We start from the raw sequence: 18,187 nt of genomic DNA, 5'->3' as shown, positions 1-18,187 counted from the left end.
GATTGCGTCATGTCAACCCAGCACGCGCGTGGCGCTTAAACCATGCCTTGCCTGGTGCGCAGAACGTGTGCGCACTAACAAAAGTAGACACCGTCCTTAAATACCACGCCGGGTTATGGATGCTCTTGAACCATATGCTCCAAACTGCCAAGACAGTTTCAAAATGGCGGCATCCGATTCTTCAGGACAGCGGGCACTTCTGAGGCTGAAACTTCGGTGAGTGAAAAAGTTGAATGTTTACTTGCTACAGGCGAAGACAAAAAGAGTAAGCTTTTTGGAGTGACGTTCTCCTGTAATCAAAGCCAAATCGTTAAAATTGTGACCGTTTGGGAATATTTTTTTCCACATTTTCAACGAGCATCAAAGGCACTTCCACTTAAATCTTCCTCCACTGCTGCTACCGCTGCTGTTGTTGTTGTCTTCTTTTCCTGGTCAAACGAAACCATTGTGAAAACGTATTTCAGTCGCTGCGAAATATCAACGAGGACACAAGACAACTGTATCGATGACTGAATCACCAAAAAACCTTACAATTTTCAGTCTGCTTTACTACTAAATTTATTTCAATGCTATCAAAGGTGACATCAATGTTAAAAAATATTTCTACCGTGCTGGATAAAAAAGTAAGAAACAGGAAAAAAATCACTGAAAACGTAACTTGTATATAAAACAAAATGATAACTCATGCAGCCTAGACTAAGAAAAATATGCACACGCACGAATGACAGTGGGTCCACCAACGTAGGTTTTTTTTTTTAATTGCGCCTTTCAATAACATGCGGACTCAGTCTAAAATTCAGAGCTCAACCAACAAATGCGTTTTTCGCTACTGTCAATCAAATGTTCGGCAGCTCCTCTCAGCTTCCGACCACTGCCGAGCGCGGCGTAATCAAATCGTTGAGCACAGTCCAGACAACGAAACAGTGCTCGGCAGTAGTCTGAAGCTGGGAGGAGCCGCCGAACATTTGATTGACGGTAGCGAAAAGCGCATTCGTCGGTTGAGCTTTGAATTTTAGATTGAGTCCGCATGTTATTGAAAGGCGCAGTAAAATGGGTGCGTATCAATAATATCCAGGATTATGCATTATCGGGCTTAAGCAGCAAACATGAAGACAAGAACAACGAACAAGCTTGTAAAGATCATCCAGTCAGTTTTAGGCTTCCAGGCCCCGCTGTCTACCGGCTTACCTAGAGGTAAAGGATAGCAAGGGACATTAACACTACACTAAACACTCTCTTCAACACAAACAATTACAACGACGACGACGAAGAAAATGGAAATAAAAAGAAAACATAGATGAAAATGAAAAGAAAACAGCGATGAAAAAAACTAATTTGAAATTGTCTCGCAAAACCCCAAGCTGGTTTAGTCCTCCAATATTAATGCGTCTGAGAAAATATTTTAAACAACGGGGTTAAATTAAACAAACTGGCAAAAACTGGTTTCTAGCAGGATAGACTTACTGGTTGGCGTCATAACAGAGAATAGAGTCTGCATTCCACCCGTCAAGTGGTTGTTCACGTGACAGTGTAATAACCAGTCTCCCACGCTGTCAGGTACCATTTCCACGGTTGCATAGATTCCTGGGAAAATGTCGTAGACATCGCCTCGATGAAGTGTGTTAGATTTCTGCGATAGAAAGAATATTATAAATATTTCAGATACAGTGTGTTTATAACCTAAAAATAATAAAATGATGTTTCTGAAAAGTGCATACAGTATTTATAGGTCACAAAACATCCTTTAAAGTTTGAAATAATTAAAAATAGTAGATCATTTCAGCAGTAAGAGAAGATTAAAACAAACGGTAAACTGTAGAAGATGATTAAAACATATAGTAAACTACAGTACTATTATAATGCCAGTGCGATATTGTGAGTGTAACCATTGATGATATGACTCTTACGTAAACAAATGACTGTCCATGGAAGTGTACGGTGTGGACATCAGTCAGATCTCCAAGTCCCATTAGGTACCACTCCACGTTCTCTCCACTGTACATTTTCAAGCCGGGTAAGTTTCCATAAATAAATCCGTTGATAGCATAGTTCTGGTTGCTCTCCTTGAATCCGACATCGTTTTTAAGCTGGGCTATGGGGCCTGGGTCAGAGCAGTATTTATTTATGTTGTCGTCAATATACCAGCTTCTATTCTCGTCGAATGTGGAGAAAAGTAAAAAGAATTCGCGATCCACGCCGCGTCGAGAATTATCCTCGTTTAGTATTCCCTTTTGAATAAAGAAAGTTAAACATTAATACATCCATGACTTAAATAGTGCACAGACGTCATTTGCGCTAAAACTGGGTAACAGGACTGGTAATGTTTTGTCATCTAACTGTCATTCTGAATGCAGCTGATGGAGCATTATTGTGCTGAAAACCATGCAGATATAAATTTTGGTAATTGATTCATTTACACAATTAACATCAAATAACAGTCTTTCTTTACTTGTAGATCTTACTTTCCAATCCCTCCACTTATAACAAACAGACCTATCAGTCTTATAACAAAAAACTTATTTCAGTGATAATTTCTTTATTTCTTATTTTCCCTGCGTTAGCATTGCCAACAAAACAGACAATTTATATCCCTCTCTTAAAAGTACATACCTTTCTACAAACAACAAGAGGTCCCACAAGGCCTGTGTAGAAATCTCTGACAGAGGCTGAGTCGGAGTAATATGCCCAGGCCACACAGTCGTCATCATTCTCTGTAGGTCCAGCGCGCTGTGGCACCTGCCAGACGTACTTAAACACTTTCCCTGGAGCTACAGCATTGTCTACTTTGTCAATAGCACTTGTTCCATCGCGATAATTTGAACCTTCATACTTTTTCCTGTCACAAAAGAAATGAACACAAATGCATACATTTACGTTTGTTATGGAAACAAATAATCTCGATTTATTAGATGACATCATCAACAAACGTTAGGCGAGAAATCCGGGATGATGTCGAAACTGAGTTAATCCTTTCAGGTCTTTCAAGTCACAGCTGGTTTCACTTTGGTTGAATAAAAAGCTACGCTCTATATTGCCAGCTGCGCTACTGACACTAACCCTTTCAAGAAGATCGGGTACAGAATCTTTCACAATAATATTAAGATCAATCAGTCAATTCAACCAAAGTTATATATCTTTCTGTTAATATATATCCACGCAATATCATAAGAAGATTATATCACTATAGACTATATTCTTATTCTACAACACTGAATTTGAAGATTTGTGCTTTCAAAAGGAACAATAAATCTGATAGCTAATAAAATGAAAAGTAGAATTCCCCTTACTTGTAAAACAAGCCTTCCGAGTGTACAGAGTATTCTCTACTCGCCATGTTTTTGAATAACACTTCAACAGAATCTCCCACCTCAGCTTTTACAACCGGTCCCATAATTCCAAGATGTTTTTCATAATCAGTTTTTCTTTCTTTCTTCGTTGTAAAAGTGGCATCAGTAAATTCCTGGAACATGGCCTTCTTGTATTTATGACCAATGCGTTTTGGGCCGTTGGTTGTATATGGTCTGGCCTCTCTGAAAAAAAGAAAATCAAATACAGATATATTAAACGAATGAACGAAAGAACGACAGACTGACGGACTGATGAATAAATAGATTAAAATTACAGTTCCCCTTGTTCATCTCCTTGTAAAAGCAGACTTTGTTTACATTTTGGAAACTTTTGATTTTTGTGCTAAAAAGACTTGTATTACACGTTATTACTGTGACTGTCAACCGGGATACATTTATGCCATGCCTTACATACTGCATTTAACGATAAAGTAAAAGAGTCTGCATACGAGCCAAGTAGCCCATCAGGCCGCAGGTAATCGCGGTTTCTGTAGCATGAAGCAACTAAGAGACTTTCTACTCCCATCCTGGATGAGTCCATCGCGGGGTGGCCCTCCCAGCATTTAATTCGCCGGTATCCATTCATACACCTGGGTGGAGAGAGGCACTGTGAGAGTAAAGTGTCTTGCCCAAAAATACGGCGCCGGGCTCGAAACCGGACCGCTCGATCCGGAGACAAGCGCACTAACCATGAGGCCATTGCGCCTCCAATGTTCCGTGAAAAAAGACGTGGAAAAGCTGAGTAATGAGTTTTCATAGCCACAGTTTAGCAGCAAAGTTATTTTGGTTTGGCCCTGAGTGAAAAACTGTCCATGTCATCACGATAAGTCATAGTACCGCTCCGATGTCAAGTGTACGCATAAGGAGCTTGGTTGCCCTACAAGGCTATTTAAGGTAGACTCACTCGCTATCCTCCAGAGGTTTTCCTTCCAAGATATCACGGCCAGATGGTGAATAGTCCCAGGTCTCCTCCACAGCAGCGATGTAGTAACGTCTGACCTTGTCACCAGTACTCTGCTCTGGGGAAGTTTTCCCACAATTCTCTCGCACTGTGTACTTGGTTTCCATGCCCAGAGTCAAGTGACTAGTTGTTTTACAAATTATTGCCCATTCCCCCGGGTTATCTGGCGTCATGTATACCGTTCCAAAAGAGCCTGCGGGTAATCGTGATTAAAGATAAGTATCTCGGTAAATTCGAGTTAAAAACTAAAAAAGTATAGCGAGGAAACACTAGATAGTGACTATTAAAAATATTTCTGATGGTTGCAAACTTTCTGCGACGTCGAGGACAACGTCGTTTAAAAAAATGATTTCATATTTTACCTACGAATCTCGCGGTTTTCTAAAGTCGTTTAGTTTGCTTATCACTGTCAAAACTATTTCTCTCATTCTCCAGACAACTCAAAATTTGGTCATTTCTCGTTGTTCAGTGTTTTGGAGAGGACGGCAAAGAAATGTACCAAGAATTATTATGCATGTGCACAGCCATTGTTTTGCTCATTAAACCATTTGTTTAGCGACGTTCCCGTTGCCGTCGTGGTTCTCTTAAACTCCCTATTAGAGCATTCTAAGAAGCGGTTGTAAAATGTATGTAAATATGTAAAAATGTAATTGTTTACCCACGGAGCACCAAGGAGTTCACAAGAACTCGTTCAGAAATGCCCGTGCATTCTAGGATCGAATTGGAATTTGGAAATGTTGGTTTTTGAGGAGAGGGGAAAACTGGATTACCCGGAGAAATACCTCTCTGAGCAGAGTAGAGAACCAACAACAAACTCAACCCACATATGACGCCGTGGGCCCGTTTCTCGAAAGCCCCGGAAACTTTTCGGGCCCGTAAAGCCATTTTTAGATAATCTGTATTTAAAAACAGAGAGATGTATAGGCCTGAAACTTCTTGTATGAAGAGAACTTCTATCCATATTAAGAACATGCGAATAAAACAACTCTGTAATCATAAGGTTTGAGATTTTGCCACGGCTTTCCGGATGCGAAAACGTTTCGGGACCATCGAGAAACGGGCCCCGGATCCGGGAATCGAACCCGGGACACATTGGTGGAAGGCGAGCGCTCTCACCACTACGCCATCCCTGCTCCCCCCAGTTTGTTGTCGTTCTACAAGTTTGCGTCTGTGCTTGTTTGTTTGTATTTTTTTCTGTATATGTTCCACACCTTGTATTTGTCCCACGGCATCTGTTCTTTTGCCGTTGTAGGTAACAGTGTTGCCGTAAAACAGGGGGCTATGCATCAATATCCCGCTCATTATATGCCACGACACTCGGTCTCCTACGCACATGCTCAAACCAGGCTGATTTCCATAAACAAACCCATCAATGTCATGCATCTTGTTGCTGTTGATGTAAGATGGATCGCCTGAAAAATAACAAAGACTAACTCTTAATCAAAGCAGCCACAGCAATAAAAATCTCTCCTCTTTGTTATCTGATCGCGATATGCGAGGGGCCCGGGTGACTCGAGCTTCACCCCTCCGAATTCTAAAAGAATATAAGGACCGAAAGACCGAACATTTATCAAATCCTACCGTCCAAGGAGCTACTAAATTGGAAACCCAAACTCTGAAAGTAGTGACCGTCAGTCAAAGCACTGGGTTTTACGCGAAAGAAAGTGCGAAAGGAGAAGAAAAGACTGTGCGGCCATTGTTCTTCTCTCTCGTTTTCTTTCACGTCATCTTTGACAGACAAAGATAAAAGAAGGAATATTTGTAGTCTAGGGGTCGGGTGGAGAGGGGAACGCGTCGTCACTTTCACAATTTCAACGTAAAGTAAAGTAAAAAAGTAAATCTTATTTAAAGTGGTCATGCACTTAGCTTTACAAGCACCAAGCTTAGCTAACTTACAGGTATGCCACTGAAACAAAGGAAACAAATATTTCAAATAAACGTAACATAGTTAAAACATGAGTCCCAACTGGCAGGAGGCGGACCAGTTGGCTATTTACAAAGCCTGACCGAGGATTTGAACTTGGGACTAGCGAGAAACAAATCCTGTTAGTGGCAGAATGGAGGTCTTTGAACCCGGGACCTCCGCATTACAACACCAGCGCCCTAAAGCCACTTAGCCACGCTGCCTCCCTCAAACGTACAAATAATTCTGCTTGATAAATGTGTTAAACTACATATACAGGAAGATAACAAACTAAGAGAATGTTCAGACAGGCAGTTACTACTTACTTTCATCAATAGTGGAAGGGTTGCCGGCCAGTTGTTTATTGTCTTGGTAGTACCAAGAATTCTTCTCCAAAGTAACCACAAAATGTAACACAAACTCTTTGTCCATATTCTTTTGCTTGTTCTTAGAATCCAGGCTCTTTTTCTTACAAACCAATAAGGGACCAAACAGGCCTAAAAGTAAAGAAGCTTGTGTTAAATCAGATACTATCTTCTAACTAGATAATGCACACTGTATAATGCACACTGTATAATGCACACTGTATAATGCACACTGTATAATGCACACTGTATAATGCACACTGTATAATGCACACTGTATAATTTTGACTGACCTTAAAGTTTACTATCCTCGTATTTATTATTTACATCTCATGACAAGCACATTCTATGCATATTCTTGTTATTTACTCTTCACACCTGCATATCTATCCTTGGTTGGGTTCACACTCGACAGGTACATTCTAGTCAAACATTGCGCGTCTGAAGGCCTGGGACCCATTTCCTCGGGCACAGTCCACCTGTATGTGAAGTGTCCCCCGGGTGGGATTGCGTCATCTTTTTTATCCTGTTCGGATGTACCGTCTTCGTACAATGCTCCCTCGTTTGATTTATTGTACAGAACACCAACAGGATGAATGCTGTAGTTTCTTGAAGCCTGTGAATGGCGAACACTGACACGTTAACTTAGGTTATCTGTTGGCATGGGCATAACTCTCAGCTGCTGGTGTAAAAGTGAAACCGTAAACGGTAAAATTTAACCGTTAACCGTCAAAGCTCTCCCCCGGCCCCAATTCAGACCCTCTTTTCATAGCTGCATGTTGTAATCTACGGGTTCACGTTTGTTGCGTGTTCCTTTTTGCTTAAAGAGACACATATAAACCCAGGCCTAATTCGATCTCACCTTGTTTTGAAAGACAACCTCTATGGTATCACCTACTTCTCCACGAATAACAGGTCCTAGGGAGCCTAAATGATGTTCATCTTCTGTACGATTCTTTCTAGTGTTAAACGTATCATCGGTGTACTCAATATACAGAGCCTTCTTGTACGTTCCTCCAAGTCTGTCTTCGCTTCGAATGAAGAACTTTGACGCATCACTGAAAATAGCAAAGTAAACTGTAAACACCCGGGAAAGGTCCTGCAGTTTTAAACGCGGGTCGCCCAAAAGAAATTGATATGTTAAAAAATAATCATTGTTACATTTACAATGCGAGGGCATATAGTATTACCCTGTTATATCAGATTTTATTTTATTTTATTGATTAAAAAGGAAGTTGAAAATTTGCGGTCTCAATGACAGTAGAGCTTGTGATTTCATTTACCATTATTTTTAACAACAAATACCCCGAAGAAGGAACTCGGATGATAAAAGTCAGTTTAGTTATGTTGGTTGTAATTATTAGTAATTATTACCTTCCTGGCTTTAACAAATCCTCTCCAGTCATTTTGTTTATTCCACTCGGCCCATAATTCCACATCTTCTCCTCGGCAGCAATAAAGTACTTTCGCGTTCTTCCACCGCTGGCGACAGGCGGGTCAAAAGCGCGGGCGCATTTAGCTACATTAAACAAAGTGTACATTCCTCCGTCATAATTACTGGTTACCATGCAGTTTAAAAGCCAAGTTCCCGGATTGACGGCCGTCATTGTTGCCGTCACAAATGTCGCAGGTAAAAGAGTAGCAATGCTCCTAAGGTGCTTGTCAATGCTAAATGTCTGGCCGTGAAAATACGCTACAATGAAAAAAATATAAAACAACACGTGTAAAATAAAAATAAAAAAAAATTACTATTAGTTAGGTCTAAAAAAGATACTTTGGCCTTGAGCTTAGTTATTTACGAGGTGAATGGCTGAACGAATACATGAACGAAAACATAAACCGTGAAACAGTGAGTCGGAGTGAAATATACGGGGGATGGTCGGAGTCGTTTGCGAGGGTTGATAAAAGCAATACCTGCATGGACATCAGTGTCCGTGCCAATACCATACAAATGCCAGCTGATTTTTTCTCCAAGGCACATATCCAGACCTTCCAAGTTACCAAACACTCGCCCATTGATGCTGTACATTTTGTTACTTTTCACAAATCCGCCATCTGTCTTCTTTGTCATAGCTCCATCAGGGTCAGCACAAAAGCGTGCGATGTTTTCATCAAGAAGCCAGCTCTTGTTCTCGTCCATTACAGCGAAGAGTAACACAAATTCCTTATCAACGTCTGTGCGAGTCCCCCTTTCGTCTAGTGTTCCTTTTTTCAAGTTAATATCGCTCCTGTTAGAAAAGAAAGTACGCTAAGAAGTTGATGACACAACAGAGACAAACAAAAACAGAAAAAATTACAAATTACATTTGCCAACAAAACTTTGTCTCTATCGCCTGAGGATTAACTTTGGTTGAATAAACTTCCATTTCGTGACACAATTTTCGGATAAGGACGATAAACCGTAGGCTCCGTCTCACAACTCTTCATAATTAATTCTGTGGGACGTAAAAGAACCTAGCTACACACTGATCGAAAAGAGTAGGGGATGTAGTTCCCGGTGTGGTGATCTATCTTTCATCTGATGGTTAAATGCTGGGAGATATTAGCTGCATAAGCTACTCTGAAATCCGAGGGTTGATAAAGTAATGTATGTGTGTATATATGTACAATTACTTACACCACTTTCGCCATTGTCTTCACGGCCTCTCTTTTTAACAGTTTTATTTAAATAAAGCCTTTACAAGGAAAAGGACAGGAAGGCGTCAGGAATATGGCTGTTCTGTACTCACCAATCAAGCCAGTGTTGATGTCATTGACGGGTTTCACGTGAGAGTGGTAAGCCCAAGTAAGACACTTCTCGTCATCTTTGGTTGGCGCATGATTTTCAGAAATTGTCCATTTGTAGACCCGGGTTACACCAGGAAGTACGTGATCGTCCCCTTTCTGGCCTCCCTCCGTATGATCATCATAGAGAGCACCCTCTGAGCCCTTGTCATAAAAGACCCCATGTGGGTGCATTGTAAACGAACGGTTAGCCATGTTTTTGAAGTGAACGTTTAGAGTATCGCCAACCTCGCCCTTTATTATAGGACCCAGCAATCCTAAGTACTTCGGATGAGGTTTCTCTTCTGTAAAGGTGCCATCTGTGAACTCACGATAGAGCACCTTGCGATAGATGCTTCCTACTCTGTGGGGACCTGACACCGTAAACTGAGAGCCATCACTGGAAAGAGAATTTATGACAACAGTTACTTTGAAAGAGGTTAAATGTCTGCGGGCTAAGTAATGCACACTCTTAAATCTTAAACAAAAGTTTAATAATTAATCAGGCTCGGATATAATGAGAGATTTTAGCCGTTTCTGGATTTAATTTCCCTGCTTTATTCTTAAAAGTTTCGTGTTGATAAATCGCCTGCCTGTGTGTCAGTATTCTTAGCAATTCGTGCAGGTATAAGCTAGGTATCAGGCTTCCACTGTGCATGTCCAGAGACCGGACAAATGTTAAAAAATTAAACAAAAGTCATATCTCCTCCGACACAAAGCCTAGGTAACAATTGAACAAGATAAAGACAACAATTGTTAAAAAAATATGTAATATGAAGAAGTACATGTAAATATGTGAATCGGAGACGTGTGTGTAGAGATCACTCCCGTAACCCTGCCAGGGGCTCTCCTCGTAGAGAGAAACAGGGTTTGCTAAGAGCTCCTATCCAAGTGAAGTGGGCCAACCTGCACCGTTTTCATGATTGGCCAAACGAAACAATAGGTATACAACACAAACAAAGCCCTTAGCCCTAAAAACAAAAGAGGTGCAGATAGGCAAGAACGAATCAAAATAGAAGTTTTTAAAGAGGTGCAGGTCATCTGAGTGAAGTTCATGAAGTTATAAATTGTCTTGTAATTAATTCGGAAAGGGTAAATAAAATGATTTATTGACAGAAGTTTGATTAAATGACAGCTATTGATTGATGGTCACCTTGGCCGCCATCTTTAGGCATTTAGGTATACTGGGCAATTATGATACCTTTTTGTTTATTTTGGGGATTTATTCATTTTTTCGTTAGATTTCAAGTCTTTAAGGAAATCAGTGCCAAAGGTGCAGAGGCTGTTTGGTAAGTCAAGCGTAATTTACAAAGCGATGAATTCAACAGAGAACTCATTGTTCCTTTCTTTGCATGGTCGGCATGCAACCCCGGGCATACCACATTGTCACTGCCTTGTGAACCAGAAAGACGCTGTGCTCAGCCGGATTAATTAACAATACTTAAATTGGTTTGTTAGAGTAGTTCGAACTCAGTGTGTTTTCCGAACCTGCGAATGCAGTCTTTGCTCGTCACTTGCGGCCGGGAGTCATCAATTCACATCATCCGTGTTTATGATCTCTCGGTCCCTCAATCAAACAACGAGGATTAGACAAATTCTAAACGCTGACCGGCTTTCGTCTTCTTTGGTTCTTTTAAAATTCATTGTGAAATATTCCTCTAAAATCTCTAGCGCCCAATAAAATTTTCGCAAAATTAGGTCCCTGGAAATTTAGGCTAGGTACATCCTTTTTTTTATCAGATCGATATTTGTGAAGGTGAATTAATCAACATGACACGAGCGTGGGACAAAGAAAAATTCTGAGTCCCCGACAGGAATTGAACCCATGACCTCCCGAACACCGGGCGGGCGCTCCATCCACTGAGCTACGAGAACAGGTCATTTAACTGAGTTTCTTATATGACAGGTGTCCTGTTGTTGTTGTTGTTTTCGGCCTAAGCTGAATATTCTTATTTTTCTGCCGATTTTAGGCTGGAAATATTCTCGTGACTAATCTTACACTGGATTATAGCGTTGGGTATCAATTACAAGTGTTTGGTTTGAAGTGTATCTTGCCGTTCAGAGAAAGGATTGGATTTTTATAAGCATGTATTGAATTTACAAACTTTGTATTGTATTAATTTGTACGGTATAGTTTAGAAATTTTCAACGCACAAAATTGTATTCGTTTCAAAATGTCAGCCTTGGGTTTATTTTTGAAATACTTTTAAAGTTTCGCAAATTTCGGCTTGGATATTCTTATAAAATATATTCTCACAAAAAAGAGTGTAGCGAACTTTCAAGTTTTGTACAATTTTATGCAATATTTTCCGAAAACTTAGTAGTAGTGAGATGAGCCCTGCAAGGGGATCACTGTGGATCAAGCTCGAGACGGGATTAAAGGCCTGCTCAACGAGATCTGTTGGACCAAAATACCAGTTAGCCCTAAAACAACATTCTTGTTAAGTTCAAAGTGTTCATGATGGCGAGACAACTGGCCCTAACCAGCTCTCGATGGTACCTCTCATGCCTAGCTGTAGCTCTCTACCGCGATCTTTGCATTATTTAATCGATGTTATCAGTAGGAACCGACCTGAACAGAATAAAGCCTACACTACTCGACTACAGTGATAGAGCAACAGTGATAGAGTCACAAGTTCCTTGGGAGCTGAAAGCATTTTAATATACCGCACTAGGTATGCATGCACTTCTGAGGGAAATAACTAAAATAACGACTTTGCCAACGAAGAGAAAGGAAAGATCGCTATTTGGACGCGGCAAAACACTTTTCTTATTGCGAATTCAAATGCTGTTGCCGTACTAAATATAATCTGATAGAATCATAATTAGTACATATGAACACTCGCCTGTCACTGTCCAGTGGCATTCCTTTCACGTTGTTTGTTCCTGTCGGTGCATAGTTCCAGTCCTTTTCTACAGCTCCGATGTAATAATCCCGCCTCGCTGATAAAGAGCTCTTGTGAAAGAGAGCTACAACAAACATTCGACAAGCTATTATGTGTATAAACGAATGCATTGTCTTGCACGTTCAAGTAGCGGATACTTTTCACTCCAACTGAAGATAGACAACAGAATAATTTATGCACAAAACGCGTTCACTCTTCCTTCTGGGCTTAAGGCTTTCTAATGCAGGAAGGGGGGGGGGGGAGGAAGTCATTGCCTTACTTCTCGTAGTACAGTACAGTCTACAGACAACCGCTATCACCCCCTCCCTAAGAGTCCTCTTGGATCCCTTTGTACCCCCTCCCAAAGATCATGAGTTGAGCAAAAAACTAGCGGAAAATTGGCTGGAAGTTTAGTCAAGTTTAAGATTATATTTCTTTCGATTATAAGTTTCGATTTCGACCTATATCTTGGAAGCTTTGTCTTACAGCCGGGCTGACGTGAGGTTTTGGAGCGAGTGAGATTCCTCGCCATCGGCATTGATCATGAATGCCTGCCGAATGCATTGAATTGCAACTAGTGTTCTTCTTTGTTATTCTTATCATGTCATGTCATGCCACTGATGTCATGGTAGACTGAAACTGACATGTAAACGGATTAGATGTGACTAAAAAGATCCGGACGGCCGCGGTACCGATGATGATTAATTATCACTGCCTTTTGATATCAAATTTGAAAGCAAATTTTCACAAAACAATCTCTTAAGTATTCAGTATGCCATTGATATATGGCCGAGTAATTGAGATCGTAATCCAGGCTTTTGGATTACATAACAACTGCAAAGCCGATGCCATGGCTGGATATCAGTGCCGAAACACTTGCCATATATAAGTACATCACGATCAGCACCATTCATGAACGAGGCAAATCATTCAGTTCCATGAGGACATATATTTAAAAATATAAATGTCGAAGGACTCGTAAAACAGGACGTTTGTGTTGTCGTCGGTCTAATGATGTTGCTAAACAAACCGGAAACGTATTTGAATAAGAATACAACTCATGCTGGTGCTGTCCACAAGATGCTCTACATTTTTCAAGTCCTTGCTCACCATTTCTCGAAAAGTTACTTAAAAGTTGCTGCAAGAATCCAAAAAGTTGCTTTTTTTGTTGAAAAAGTTTATCTTTTCTGTTATTATGTGTCGATAAAATTTATGGTAATTGACTCTAAAAGTTAGATTTCAAAGAATTTCTTGTAATTTTACAGCAAAAGGAGTTGATAACTGACTGTCCTTACTTTAAACGAACATACGTATTAGAGGTACGTGGCCTTCAAAGCATTTGAAGAACGTTGACTTGTTTTTTTGGCCTGAGTCACTCAAGCATGACTGCTAGAATCTCTGTTATCGTCCCCCAAGGGACAAGGGCAGTTTGTTTCCCATTGCAGACCGCCTGATAATCTCTAGAGAATTGTTCTTTTCCCCATCTAAAAATTATTCATTCACATACGTGCGACTATGGGAAGACTTATCAAGAGCATCATCACATGGTCTGAAATGGGACAACATTAACCCGCACAAGCTAAAAAGGTCTATTTCTGGGGCGAACCAACCGAGGCGGAGGCGGAGTAGGGGAGGGGGAGGGGGAGGGGGAGGTAGGGTTCAGGTGGTTCGGTCAAACCTCCTATCGACAATAAATATTTCAGGTTCTTCTTTTGAAATAAAAACAAAGACTTACTTGAAAGGAACAAAAGTAACATTGAAAGATGGACGAGAGTATTTTTCTGGTTTTTTATTCCTTGCTGTCTTAAGTAAGTTCTATTTAAGCGTATATAAGCACTTTCTCTTTTATTTGTCTATTTGGTAAATTAACACATTATTTACGCTCCCGTCAAATTCTACATGGGCACCAAGTGACAGTTTTTCTATCAACGGATTTCGGAGCTTAACGCCAGGAAGCTCTTTGTTAATCAGCTCATCAGTGAGTTATGTAATCGTTCACAAAGATTTCGACTGTCACCGGCGCACGAAAATCCACTACTTTTCTCAAACGAACCAGAGTTTAAATTGAATTCCGTCACAGCTATGTCCAAAAGACAGCAGCGACTTAATAGACTTTTTTGGACTGCCACTAGGTAGGTCATCAGGAAGGTAAGCATTGATTAATGTTAATACCTAAGCGTAGCCCTTGTTTACACAGCTCAAAACAGAGATGATTTCAAAGATATTAAACAGCCAACAATCATCCCTCAAACTTTTAAATTTTCAGGGGGGGGGGGGGGGGCGGCGGGAGCGAACGGGGGACATGCCTCCGGACCCGAACTACCTTAACCAATCCGCCCCAGAATTTTCTTTAAAATAGCCGCCGAGTCGAAGTAGATTGGGCTGGTATCTTGAAAACAGCTGCGAAACAGCTACAGCCTAAGTCCACGAAACTGCAAAAATTGAGCATTATATATTGGCAATGTCGCAGGATCAGTTTAAACAAACACGCACAAAAAAATGCTCCACTTTCTAGGAAAAGGTAGAAATTGCTTAGGATTCTAAAAGGCTCTAGAAAGCAAAAATGTTGCTTCAACTTGTGGACAAACATTGAAAGAAATCTCAGCGACACTGGAAGCTACGTAACACTGAAGTCTTGAAAACATCAGCGGAGTATAGCCTACCAATACGACCACCTTCCGTCGCTCTGCGTCAGTTTAACGCCTAAACCGGCCGAGTACGATAGGAGGAGATCGCTCTCCGTTGGTTTGGCGTTTGAACCGGACGGGAGCGGCACTCGAGGTGGTTGTATTCGCAGGCTATATACAAGGTGGAAAAACACAAACAGTAGTAGTTGTGTAGGCCTGTTAATCACCCGCCGTAAAGTTATAGTTAAATAATAAAATATCTTGTACATCATGATCGCCTTTCTAGATCCCGGCATGACAATAGCCTAATCCAGCCGTGCATTCGGTTATTTGGAGAGCAGCGCAAAAAAGTGCCGAGAGTTTAAATTGAATTCCGGTCACAGTTATGTCCAAAAGCAATAGGGTCCTTTTTACTCTCGTCGTTATTCGCGCTGCTCCCAAACTAACAAAACTCCTGGGAAAGACTAGAGGACGGGGTGAGGGAGGGGGGTGGGGGTGGGGGTATGGAGGGGCACTTCCTCATAAAAGCACTCCATTTCTGTTCGGCAGCAGAGTATGGATTTTGAGGTTTTTTAGCCTGAGGTAAGGTTATCAATTTTGACCGGCCATAGTGATGTTTTCCTCACTCACTGGCTTAGACCTATGTAAGTTGTTTACAAGATACTAATTTTTTCCCCATAAAAATGGAAAATTCGTGGGAAATAAAATGCCCTTATTTGATGTACAGGAAAGTATTTTCTGGTTTACAGTTTGGGAAGAGACCTGCCAGTGGGTTAAAATCCAAAATAGAACAACCAAAGTCACACACATTGGTCTGAAATAGGGTGAGGGTTTCGAGAAAAGCAACGCACACTAAAAGTCACCGTGGAAGAGTGTCAGTGTTTGGAAAACCTCAATAGCCTGAGATTTCCATTTTTACACAGCAATGGTCTTCCGCACCTTCCATCAGGGCTGATTGCTATAAGATCACCACCATCACTGCTAACGGTGATTACAATCGAAAGTTCAGCTATCTTCATATGGTAAGGCTCTTCAGTGATCTTCAACTTCAACTTGGCTTCACTTTATTTTGCACTTAATTTGATCGGAGCGATTATTGTCGCAACGATCACTGAACATGAGCAATAGAGGTCAGTTCCACTAGCCTGCATTGTTGGCGTTATTTCGTGCGCGAATAATTTTTTCAAAGCGGAGATAAAAACTGAATCTACGATTAAAACTCGAGCTTAACGCTTGAAACATCTCCTCGACGAAATCTTATATTTTCTGAAAGCAGCATTTCAGTCCTAATATCCTTGTAACAGTTAGTCAACATTCAAAGTCGAATCTATCAACACTTTCGTTTTTCGCTTCCGTCAATCTTAGCGGACCTCAGGAAACTAAAGTTTACTTTATTGGCTTCAAATACATGTGCATGTGTCGTGTCTGTGTGTTGTGATTAGTAGATTTGGATCCATTACGTTTGTTTCTTCTTTTCAAGGTTCGTTGGTTCTTGACCTAATTATGACTGAACGCAGCCAAAAACGCAGTTGTTATTTAGGTGATGTTAGGTTTTGATTTTGAGCTTCAGAGTTCGTGTTACTGAAAGGCTCAGTAACAGTGTACACTCAAACTTTGGAAACATTATGACAGTCCACGTTTTTTGCAGTGATTTATAATTAATTTATCACCCCTTTAAGGCTTGGTAACTGTTCTCTATTTGGTCCTGAGTGGAGATTTCTTCTTTCTTTTATTTTAAGTTACCGTAATGATACGATTTAGCACCCTCCTTCCAATAAGCGCCCCCTTTCGAGTACGCGCTCCCCTTCGAATATGTTTTTATTAATAAGCACTCCTATTCAAATACGCACCCCCATTCTGATATTATAATATTACAGCACTGTCAGAGTACCTATCAACGGAGGTTCACACCGTATTAAAGTTTTGTTTTGAACATTCGGTTGTTTCTCAAAAAGGAAATAAGCATACTGCCCCAAATAAGCTCTCTGTATTGAATAGGCACCCTCCCTTGAAGCACCAAAAGCAAATAAGTGCCCCTGGTGCTAAATTGAATCATTACGTTAGTAGGCAAGTTTATTAGCCAGGAACAAAAATTTATGATGCTTTTGTTTCCTAGAGATTTAATTACCTCATATGATTATATAACAGTGAGATGGGTCCTTGAAAAGTGTGTGCTTGTTCTATACCACCAATAAAACAACAAGTTTGTTAAAGCTGTGAAGATCAAGGCAACAGGTGCCAGTCAGCCAGGCCAATGGCATGTTTTCCAAAGTCAATTGCATGTTGTTGTTGTTATTGCAGTTTTTCACCCACTGGTATATTTTGTAAATTTCTCATTCAGCTGAGAAGTCCTGTCGCAGTATTCTCTTTTCTTCCTCTACATAGTTCTTTCCTCGTGATGATTGTCCCTGATCTCGTTTTCTTTTCTCCTTTTGTCTAAAATTATCTGTTTTCTGTTTCTTTGGTGCACTTTCTCCTGAAAAAACAAAAAAACAAAAAAACAAAAACAAAAAACAAAACAAACAAAACAAAACAAAACAAAAAACAGAAAAAACAAAAACAAAAACAAAAAAACAAACAAACAAAAAAAACGTTATAATGCAACGTTATAATGCAACGATTCTAATGAAACAAACAGTTAGTTTCAGTCCCCCTCACTGTTGCCTGGTCATAAATTATCTTGCTGGCAGAATTTCAATTCTGCGCCCCCCCCCCCCCCTTCCCCCACCCCTCGACCCACCTGCAAACGCACCCGAACACTGGAGAGTTGTCAAGAAGAAACATTTGAAGATGTCACACATTTATTCAGTCTCACCTCTATCGTTCAGGATATTCAAGGCCACTTTCACAGATCTTTTATCATGGATGACAAGATGCTTCTGTATGTCTGAAATCTCTTTGCCGTATTTGACTGGCGCTGATGATATGACGGCATCCTCGTATTCTTCGCTTTCTCTGCTCTCTGCCACAGAAGAAAACTGCACAGGAGGAGCTGAATATGTATTCGGTTCATAACGCTTTGACAGTGAATCCCAGTCAACATGGCTCTCTTCTTTGCTTTCTAAAAACGCTGGTCTCCCCACTGTTGCAAACAAAGTTGTTGGGGAAGGTAACTTTGTCTTAGTTAATGATGGCTTTCTTCCTGAACTGTCAGATGTTAATGTTCCTTCTTCATGTTCTTCCGCATCTTTGTCGCTCTCTGAATCTGAACTGGAGCTAGAATCTCCAGCAGTAAAGAAAGATAACGGGTCTTTTTCGGCTACGCTTTCATCCTTCTCCGAATGTCCATCCGCCATATTGAATTTTCTGAATACATGGTAAATGAATCAGCGGCTT

The 18,187-nt window shown here is 40.6% G+C and overlaps 2 protein-coding genes across 2 annotated transcripts; both read right to left on the bottom strand.

The window, feature by feature from the left end:
* Positions 1–513: 513 nt before the first annotated feature.
* LOC145485590 (hephaestin-like protein) lies at positions 514–13,454 on the bottom strand. The gene is made up of 14 exons (XM_081464239.1): positions 12,186–13,454; positions 9,302–9,739; positions 8,491–8,801; positions 7,951–8,269; positions 7,439–7,634; positions 6,955–7,192; positions 6,538–6,708; positions 5,520–5,720; positions 4,252–4,501; positions 3,288–3,530; positions 2,611–2,836; positions 1,908–2,228; positions 1,465–1,630; positions 514–1,188 (listed from the first exon to the last, which is right to left on the bottom strand). The coding sequence occupies exons 1-14, from the start codon at positions 12,353–12,355 to the stop codon at positions 1,094–1,096; spliced, it is 3,345 nt and encodes a 1,114-aa protein (XP_081320365.1). The 5' UTR covers positions 12,356–13,454; the 3' UTR covers positions 514–1,093.
* Positions 13,449–18,169, bottom strand: LOC145485579 (UPF0690 protein C1orf52 homolog). Its single transcript, XM_081464229.1, has 2 exons — positions 17,667–18,169; positions 13,449–17,327 (listed from the first exon to the last, which is right to left on the bottom strand). Exons 1-2 carry the CDS (start codon positions 18,145–18,147, stop codon positions 17,185–17,187), a joined length of 624 nt encoding a protein of 207 aa, XP_081320355.1. The 5' UTR covers positions 18,148–18,169; the 3' UTR covers positions 13,449–17,184.
* Positions 18,170–18,187: the final 18 nt, after the last annotated feature.

The sequence above is a fragment of the Orbicella franksi genome, chromosome 1 (genome assembly GCF_964199315.1).
Source record: "Orbicella franksi chromosome 1, jaOrbFran1.1, whole genome shotgun sequence".
In the NCBI taxonomy this organism is placed as follows: domain Eukaryota; kingdom Metazoa; phylum Cnidaria; class Anthozoa; order Scleractinia; family Merulinidae; genus Orbicella; species Orbicella franksi.
The sequence above is the reverse complement of the archived record's forward strand: the minus strand, read 5'-3'. Positions and strand labels throughout refer to the sequence as shown.

Coding starts and splice junctions, on each gene's coding strand:
- LOC145485590 (XM_081464239.1), bottom strand. CDS start 12,355: ATGCATTCGTTTATACACATAATAGCTTGTCGAATGTTTGTTGTAGCT. Junction 4,502..5,519: donor TGCCGTGGGACAAATACAAG/GTGTGGAACATA, acceptor GATTACCCGCAG/GCTCTTTTGGAACGGTATAC. Junction 1,631..1,907: donor ATGGACAGTCATTTGTTTAC/GTAAGAGTCATA, acceptor TTTCTATCGCAG/AAATCTAACACACTTCATCG.
- LOC145485579 (XM_081464229.1), bottom strand. CDS start 18,147: ATGGCGGATGGACATTCGGAGAAGGATGAAAGCGTAGCCGAAAAAGAC. Junction 17,328..17,666: donor GAATATCCTGAACGATAGAG/GTGAGACTGAAT, acceptor TTGTTTTTTCAG/GAGAAAGTGCACCAAAGAAA.